General features: G+C 32.7%; 1 protein-coding gene across 1 annotated transcript in view; it reads right to left on the reverse strand.

Moving 5' to 3' along the window:
- LOC106680402 (cyclin-dependent kinase-like 1) overlaps nucleotides 1-10,320 on the reverse strand; it is a 52,358-nt gene that overhangs the window by 17,929 nt on the left and 24,109 nt on the right. The window contains exons 2-4 of the mRNA XM_014420098.2: nucleotides 9,221-9,410; nucleotides 6,735-7,020; nucleotides 2,567-2,674 (exon numbers count right to left, since the gene is read on the reverse strand). Of these exons, the coding sequence (XP_014275584.1) occupies nucleotides 2,567-2,674; nucleotides 6,735-7,020; nucleotides 9,221-9,410 (584 nt within the window). The remainder of the gene's footprint in view (nucleotides 1-2,566; nucleotides 2,675-6,734; nucleotides 7,021-9,220; nucleotides 9,411-10,320) is intronic.

Below are 10,320 nucleotides of genomic sequence, written 5' to 3' on the forward strand. Positions count from 1 at the left end.
TACATCTGTTATATACCCTCGATCAGCTGATCTCCTCAGTCAGCTGACATCGAAATAACAGCTGACTCATACCGTAACTTATATATATATAGTTGACCCTAAAAATTTAAATATATATATTATTTTTTTTACCGCAACTCTGACCATCTTTTTATATTGAAAATTAATACTTTCAACATCTCATCTGTACGACGCAATATTCTTTCATCACAGATTGTAACACATTCTATAAATTTTTTTAAGCGCCTATCTTACATGATCCATTACATTATTAGTTTCTTTCTAAGATAGCTGTTGCTCTTTGAGGAAAATTTATAATTATTACTTACAATCCCTCATCCGCACTACGAAGTATTCTTTCACCACAAATTGTAACACATTCCATAAATTTTTCTTAGCGTCCATCTAATATGTGACCCCCCTTTTTGGGGAGTGTATTAGTTCCTCTTTAAAATAACTGTTATTTCATAAAAAATTTGAATTATTACTTACAATTAATACTTAAGTACGAAGCAGTATTCTTTTACTTCATTTGATAGCAATCTTTATGGTCAATTCAAAAAGATACCATTTCATATTAAAATATTGGAAAACATATTACTTTCCTAACTTAAAAAGATTATGTCGTTTCCTAAGGCCTTACTCTAGTTTTGTAAACGTAAGCACACAATAGAGATGGGCTGATTTTTTTATTTTTAGTAGTTTTTAATAGCTACTTATGTAGAATAATAACAGCTATGAAAATTCAATGATACATAATATAGGGTGTGAGTTCTATATAATTAAAAATTAAAGATCTCAAAGAAAATAATTTATTTATTAACAATAAAACTCACCTTTTCTTGACATTGTATTATTATAGTACATATAGTACAATAACATTGCTCCCTTCTTTCCACGTTTAATTTTATTAGGGTTGAGAGAGAAACGCTTTATTTTCATAAGCATTGCTGCCCAAATATATTATGTTGATACATAACACTACATATTGATCAATCTATAATTAGGTACAATAAACCTGCATCTTTACAGCTCAATAAGGATCGGAGGTTCAATAATTTATAAGGAGGTACGCTTTCTTAAACAACGGTTGTGCAAAAAGGTGATTCGTTCATGATCACATCCGACCGCCACTTTTCCCCCTATTAAGGAGTTTTTAGAGGCTGGTTGTGCGCCAGGAAATCTTCGCACTGGATTAACTCACAGCTAAAGTAACAGAATAAATAATTATCTACCACTGCCGGATTCGAACTATGAGAGATAGTAACACAATGCCTTACTCACTATGTTAATTTTTGGTCTTATTTTCCATTACACCTAAATATCACAAAACAGTATATCATAACTAAACTACAACATCTATAACCAGCTATTACATCTTTGTTTTATTATTTTTTGTTTTCCTGAATCTGTTCTAATTTATCTTTCACTTCATATTTCTCTTTTCTAGTCTATCACAAATGTTAATATTTTTTTCGCGCACACTTAAAAAGAAATGTAATGAATAAATAAAAACCTAATAAACAAAGATATTAATAAGTTAAAACCAAATAATATATTTAAATTAAAACCATAAAATGTTAAATTATATAAAGGACGTTTTCCACAAAATAAGCATACAAAAAATGTCAATTTATTTTGTCATTGGACGTATTCCAAAGATACTACAGTAAGCTAGGATCATATTCTTTACTGGGGTCCTTCTACATACTCTCCCCAAGCTACTAGCTACTAGGGTTGTCACAAAGGAATTACAGCCTACCATACAATAAGGGTATTCATAATCTTTAGTTTAACATGTTAAAGTGTGTTAAATGGAAAAACTCATGCTAAATGGAGAAATATTTCCTTTTACCATGTTAAAACGATATAACATATAACATGGTTGAGAGTCTGTTACTAGGTCTGTTAAATAGAGAATGACGTCACGTACCAGACCAGCTGGGCTCGTCACCGTTTTGTTTGTTGTCGTGTTAGGTTACCTGCTCGTAGTTTGTATTTTGATTGTGTTAGTATTGTTTTGGGTGTTTTTATATCTAATAAAGCAATGGATGACAATAATAATAATGTAATGACATTTGTCAATTAGCTTATCTTGATTATCTATCTCATAAGTTATAAGATCAACAGGACACTCAGTAGCTAAACGTTTACACAACTTCCACTTTTCACCCAATTTAGGCATGATGTAATAAATTGCTTTAATCAACTTAGAAGTAAATAATAACATGAAGTTTTAGAAAGAAAGGTTATAAAACAAATTGCTCAAAAACTCTGCTAGGAGCTCATATGCATTTAACATGACTTTAAATAGGGCTGTTCACAATCCTAGACTTACAAAATTTAGCATGGTAAAACATTTTACATTTATCACAGCATCATGAATACCCCTAATATAAGTAATAAATTAAATACAAAATAGAAAAAACTTTTTGTTATCAGATGTGCCACTAATTAAGCAATATAGTGATGTAAATTGAATAACCCAATACTATTGGTCTGTAAACTTTACTTGAAATAGAAAATGAAAAATCTTTATGAAACAAAATTTATTGCGTCACATTACCAATTGCCCAGATATCGACTGGAGGTCCGTAGAGAGTGTCCCCCACCAGCAACTCCGGCGCACGGTACCATCTTGTTGCGACATAGTCGGTGTAGTTCTCCCCAGGACCTGCAAAAAAGTGAAATGTAAAATATACATCATTGTCATAGAGGCGCGAAGATGGGAAACTTTATGCCTGGATAGATTTTAATTCCATTCCTACATTAATAAAAAACTTTTTGTTTCCTTCTATGGCATGTCAACCTCTTGCCAGGAAAATATTATGGAAAGACTCCGAAGACCAGGTGGAGTGCAGTAGCTGAGTGTATACGGCTATGAATTTCTAATTCTGTGTTAAATTTTGTCCTTAACAGATATTTAATACTTGTTAGATCAGTCGTGGATCTAGAACATGGATTTGGGAAGCTCTATTGGCGCCCAACCACCCTCTATAACATATACCAAAGGCTTGGGGCAGGTGAATTAGTAGCTATGTGTGCTGACCCCCATCACCTTGTATAATATTAGTCAAGAAACCATAATTCCTATTCAAGCAGGTAATGAACTTAATGCCTTTCACAGGTTGTATTTTTATCAGATCTTAGGGGTACGAAAATGTTCGTTCGTAGAACGATTTAATATATCTAAAGGAAATTTCATAGAAAATTATAGGTCTATAATTAGTCCACTGCTTGTTTTATGTCATAAGAGGAAAAATGGTATTCGAACCTGAGTCTACGTGGGAGGTGTTGCACAGACTCAGTAGAACGTGGACAATTTTCCTTATTGGGTCAATAAAGTTAGCCGTTGGGAACAGTAATGAAATTTGTAAACCAATTCAACCTGCTACTGGTTCAGATTTTTACCCATGAACTTCGAAAGAATTTGCAAGAAGGAGAACAAAATCCTTATTTTAATTCGGATAATCTAGTGCTAATAAAAAATTCAAACTCAACATCCCTAGCAGCGGAAGAAAAAAATTAAATTTATATCAATGAGAACTTGTTAGACTTAACTCTATTAGGGTAAGACTGAACCATTCCAAACACCTAGCTAATCTATAAACATTAAGTTGTAAAATCTAAGGTAAAAAGAGAAATGTAATTGTCATGAATGCTAGAAGACAAAATGGAAGGAGGACCAAGTCCTAGGCGGAGATAATATGTTATATTTGTATTTCTATTATCTCCATTAAACATTCACCTTCTCATACTCCTTACCATTCCAGCTTTTTTCGAAGGGAGCAACATCATTAAGGTTGGTTGCATCTGTTGAGAATTCCAGAGTTAACTCACGGCTGATATAACTGAAAATAAATTTTCTGCCACAGCTGTACTAGTTCCCAAGGGTTACAAGTACAGTCTCTTTCCCAGGGAGCCACCTCACTCCTTAATAGGTACCATGTATATGTATAATATTGAGGATTAATTTACTTAACATAAAAATAAGGACACCTGTGGTGTATACGTCAACTGTATACCAATAAATGTTGAAAAATGATTCCAGAATAGTAAAATATAACTTTATTTATTGCTTATGTTTCTCATTCGATATGATTGATTCTCTTCTCCATTTAGAGAATTTCTTACCAATAATTAATTAGGTTTTCAACAGTTTATCAAACTGACATGTCATATTTTTAACCATATGTTTATATTTCTTCTTAATGCTTTATTTTTTTCCCAACATAGATACATCCTTGGTGCTCAGTCCAGTACAAGGTATTCCGATGAAATTTTGCCCATTCCTCTCTGTTTAGTTCCATGGTCCACCTGCTCATTGCGCCTTTATCTTGCCTATATAGCAGAAGATCGATCTTCTAATCCTCCAGGAAGAGAGAGGATCACGTCCTCAAGTTCTCCAGCTTAGGATAGGAAAGACCGGGAAATCCTACTGGTTACCAACCTGTACCTACCAGAGTTAAATGGTTAATATTAATCCTGTTGGTCCGTCACGAATTAAAAGTCAACTTGAATTCGAACCGGCACCGCTTTTGATACGCAAATGCCAAGTTTTGTGGCATTGAACATTCGGCCAGCCACGGCATCTTAAACCTCCACTTTTCCATAGATATGTGTTAGCCAACCTAATCGGAATATGATCTCGTTTTTGTATGTTATGTTTAGATTCACAAAATTCATCGCAGGTGTGTTGTAACATAAACATGTGCGTTGTAACATGGAAGGAAGGATGGGTGAAGCGATCAAAATGCAATAAGCAATAGCAAAGGGAGAGCCAAAAATAGGTGACGTTATATATCAACAGTCCTAATAATAATTAGGTTTTAAGAGTCGTTAGACAAGGAATAGTGAATTTCATAAATTATGTTTGCTATTGCAGAAATGGTACTCAAACCCAACCCATACCTAACCTGAACACAAAACTACATGAAAAGCTCTGCGTACGCACAGAAGGAAAAATCTGATTTCATTTAATGAAGCAATCAATAATTTTACGGTATTACTTTCCTTACAGAATGCAAAATTGGCTTTAAATCTTTTCAATGCATTCTTGAAGGTTTTGGAAGATGTAAATAAAATGTTAAATAGTAACGAAACATGTTGTTGAATCATCCTATTTTCTATAAAACCGTTTCTATCCACAAGATTCATGCAATTTTAATAAAATATTAATTATAATATTTATTAATATACACTATTCCTCAAGATAGTTAGGAAATCTCGACAAATTATGATACATTTCACCTTGTCAACCAATAGCCGACATTGTCATAGTTTTTAATCATTTTGAAAGCCAAGATAAATAAATTCAAGGATTCAAATTTAAGTCAACAAGCTCTGTTCATGTTGCTGTATTTTCTTTTCACATTACTCAACAGTTCCAGGAATCCATCATTCGTGATGACATTGATATAATTTATGTATTCAGATCATATTTTTGCAAATGTCATTGATATAATTATGTATTCAGATCATATTTTTGCAAATGTCATTGATATAATTTGACCCCCAACTTGTGATCCTAAACATCATGGAGAATTTCGAATCAGTATGAATGAGGAGGCATGATAGCATTAGTTGAGCAAGCGGTATCTCTTTCAAAACTGTGAGCAAAAACTTTATCAGCATTGTAGAAATGCAAAAGGTAAGTATTCCTTTGCAACATTAGACATACATATTACTAAATAGAAAATTACTCATACAAATTTCTAAATCAATTCTCTCTGTTCAGTTCCCTCTGAGAGACATCCGAATTCTTTATTCTTCCCAATGTCAAGAAATTACATACCTATGGAACTGATTAATGAGAGAATACTCGTCTACTCATCTCAACTAAGAATCAATACTGCGACAGCATCGAATGAAAAGTTATTGAGACTTCTGATTTCAGTATTAATACTCGACATCTCATTATGTATATACAGGATATCCCGTGTCCATGTTCTCTCCCACTCACATCTATGATTTTCGGAACTTTCGTATGATTTTTTCTGGGCCACAACTGAACTCAAAACCCTTGGGTTCAGTGTTCGGTAAAGAAGCATTATTTCATAACCAACGGTTAAACCAGGGAGTATATGGTCATTATGCAGGCTCAACCGCCTGCATCATCCCCTATCCCATACATTTGTATGCATGGATTAATCCTCCCAAAAATATCCTAGAGTAAATCCACGGTTAATAAAGTAAATGCAATTATCTGCCATCGTCGGACTCTAATCCGGGCCTGGTAGTTTGTGCAGCCATGCTCGTTAAGCTACTCCATTTCCAATTTTTGTTCTTTTTCTTTTTTTATATATTCCATTAAATATAGTTAATCCTATTTGGTACAGGTATTCCAAGCTCCCAACGCCTAAGACCTACTCCACGCTATCCCTTCCTATTATCATTCACAGTATTAGCTATAGTAGTTTTTTTTAGTAATGAGACAAGGCCATATTACATTTTTTTAAATATTTATTTTGCCCAACCAACGTGCTTAACAAATTTCTGCTATGTATATAGAACGTTGGTTAAACTAAATTTTTAAGATTAGTGTAAGGCCAATACAAAGTGAAAAAAAAAATTAATGTCTTCAAAGCGCGACAGCAATAAGTATTATTTTGGGGTTAATTATTGATTACGTTTTAAGAGAAATTTCAAAACAATATATTTTCTATAAAAGTAATCTTAAAATTTAAATCGTTCGATGTTGTTTTAAAATTATTATCTCCATTGAATTTACATACTCATTAGTCGGGCGAATCCAAAATCGCACAACTTGACAACCCCGTTGGCAGTCAGTAGAATATTTTCAGGTTTGATGTCCCTGTGGATACAGTTGTGCTGGTGGCAATACAGTATGCCGTGAAGAGTTTGCCAAATGATCTGTTTCACCAGACTCTGAGGACATCCTTGCGGGTGTCGCTCCAATTCTCCGAGGACGGTTCTTTCACAGTACTCGAAGACAAGGTGGAGCCTCCTTTTCCGCCGAAAAACTTCGACCAGGTTGACGAGGTTCGGGTGCTTCAGGCTCTAAAAGTTCGAAAGTGATCAATACACATTCACAACATACCAATAATACTTTTGTGTTGTTAGCAATTATAAAGAACAGATAAATAAAAAATATTAAAGAATTTTATTAATAAATAAAGAAGAAAAAACAAATAAATAGAAGAATATTATACTTAAAAATAAATTTTAATATTGTGACAGGGGTGATGATGAAAATGGCTAATCAGAAAGGCTAAACCGTTACGGAAGTGGGGAATTTTTATTTTTATGTATACATAAAAAATGTGTGCTAAATATTGTTCAAAAATTGTTTTCTTTAATCTTTTTGATTAATATTTATATATAGTTTAAAGGACTTTGAGGATCGATCAATAATAAAACTACTATATTATGGTGACGTTTCGAGATCATACTCATGATTATGTTTTCATAGTCATTCCCTACAGTGAAAAATCTAATGCGATACGCCCACCACACAAAGTTCACTTACCACCCTACATACGATCCAAAGTGTTTTGTATATTGTAGTACTGTTCAAGCTATTTTTGTGATTTTCGAATATAAAAATTATTTTTAAATTGTGAAAAAGTAATTTTTATTTTTTTATTTTTATGTTGATGTATTGAGAGTACCGAATATAACTTTTGTATCTGAAAAGATTACTACAGTTTAACAAAGTTGTAATGCAATCAGGAATGTTTGAGTAGTCTCGATTTTCCCCGTTAGAATTGAATGCCTATATTTTTCCTTTTTTCTAAAAATTCTTCGAATATTTTGTATTTATTCATTGTTTATTATTACTAATAATTATAACTAGTTATTTGTTCTAATAAACAAAATTAAAGGTATTTCGAGGGATGATATTTTTAAAAAATCGTCATTTAAGTCCTGTCAGACTACTTCAGCAAGACCTAACCATTCTACCATTAAAGACCATTTCATTTTACATCTGCGAGTTTAATCAAAATCGTTGGAGTCGTTTTGGAGAAAATCGAATACATATAAAACATCGATTCTATTAGGAGGCGCTTCTAGTCGGTCGATTTTAGTGAAAAACTTTCATGTCACATCCCAGACTATACACCCACCTTAAATGTGTAATTTCAGTTTCGTAAAACTTTCTTTTTTCAGCTAGACTGTTTACAAGCAGACACACAAACCATTTTGCGAGACTATGTTTTTTGGACTCAGGGGACATCAAAACATATATTTCTGTGCAAATCTGGGATTTTTTCACGACCGCAACATTTCCCCTTACTATATATTCCATATATAAGTAAGTGAAAGTAAAAAACAGTTTTTTTGTTTAAGAATAATTTTCTTAACTAATTATTAAACACTAGACTGTACCGAAAAGAAAACCAGATTAATACATACAAACATTACTTTTTGTAACTTTCGTATTCAACACGTTTTTTTTTTATAAATATTACAATCTTCCATAAATTTGGGCAACAAGTAATAGTGATAAATGATCAAACTCAAATGCGAAAATTAAAAAAAAATATTTATATATAAATAAATAAAATCTCTATATGTATATAAGCAGAAAGATCAATAAAATGAACATTGTCAAACTATGTACATGAAGAAATAAGGTTAAAAAAACATAAGTAAAATTATGAACAAATATAACAATGGTATAAAAGCACTAATCACATTAATACTATTATGTACTAGTAACTGTAATACCTACATGACTAACTATACTTCTTAAATTATTGTTGGAAAACTTTCGTGCATAATATTCGCGAGTTATTCAGTTTTAAATTTTGGTTTGCTATTGACTAAAAACGTACAATTCGCTTTTAGCACCTTTAAAAATTTTAATTTTCTAGCCACAATCAATACGATAAATAATTAAAATCGAAGACCGGAGGACAGTTAATGTTCATTAAAAAAATACTTTCATCTATACATGTGAAAAATGGCACATCTGAAAAATAAAAAAATTCTGATTTTATTTAGAATTTGATGTATACCAAAAATAGTATAGTACCATACACTGTGGTTACTTTCTGACCTGAGGTCGTCCTACAGACTTTCCTAAAGTTATTTCAGTTACAAATTAAGTCCAGTGCTAAGGTATAATGTATGGAATAACCTCAAACACAAAATTAAAAGAAAAAACATTTTTATCAGATGTGCTACAATTCAAGCAATGCTGAGATATTTAATTTTGTTTAGCCTAGCTTTGCATAAAGTTGAATATGTTTAATACCTTGAGAAGCCTGATTTCTCGAAGGGCTATCTTTCTGATGAGGGGATCATCTTCCGACTCGACGAACTTCTTGATGGCAACCAATTGCCCAGACTCCCGATTTTTGCACTTAAATACAACTCCGTAGCTTCCTTCTCCGAGTTTTCCCAGCTTTTCATAACGTTCCATGAGCCTTGAAGAGGCTCTCGACCTGAAGGAAAAAAATAATGTTAATACAATATTCTTACAAATCAATTGAGGTCTTGTGTTTTAATAGTGAACTTTAACCCTTAAGGTAATAGTACAAGAGCCGGCGTGAAAAAAGGCAGTTATTTCATCCCAATTTTTTATTACTTTAATGAAAACTATGTATAAATACTAGTCAAAATTGATGAGCCTGGCATGTATAGGCAGTGGGAATAAAAAAAGATGACTGTTTCAAAACATTAAGACACAAATAATTATATATAAGCAGCTCCGTATCTTAAATTTTATATCCACTGTGCTATTAAGAAGAAAACATAAGATGGTTGGGACATGTAGAAAGGATGGAGCCCTGGAGGCTACCTGAAAGGATGCAAAATTGTGCATTAGGAGGAAAAAGAAAAAGGGGCAGACCCAGGCGTCGGTGGCTGGATGATTAGGAAGATGATTTGAGAGGGATTGAAATTGGAGACCGCGAGGCATGGGAAATAGTGGTGGCAAAGGCCCAGGTCCTACAAGGACTGTAGCGCCCAACAGTGAGTGCGTGAGTGAGTGAGTGAGTGAGTGAGTGAGTGCGTGAGTGAGTATCTTAAATATTACCGAAAACACTATACAACGTAATAGAACATGATTTAAAGTAGAGTAAATTTGCTAAAATATGAGCTCTAATAAACAAATTTACGTTTAACAGTTTGCGAGATATTGCATTTTTAATTCCAACATTTTATAAAAAATGTACTGAAAAATCAGTAGTGAATTTATTTTGAGAACCTATATCTCAAAAACTATTCGATGAACAGATGTCTATTAGCACTCAAATTAAAGATAGTTTAATGCACTATAAAGTAGGTTATAATTTTCATCTTCGTGGGAGTAGTGGTTTCCATGAGATTCGACAAAATAAATTCACAATATGT

This window comes from Halyomorpha halys, unplaced genomic scaffold (genome assembly GCF_000696795.3).
Source record: "Halyomorpha halys isolate HHAL.00 unplaced genomic scaffold, Hhal_1.1 Scaffold260.1, whole genome shotgun sequence".
In the NCBI taxonomy this organism is placed as follows: domain Eukaryota; kingdom Metazoa; phylum Arthropoda; class Insecta; order Hemiptera; family Pentatomidae; genus Halyomorpha; species Halyomorpha halys.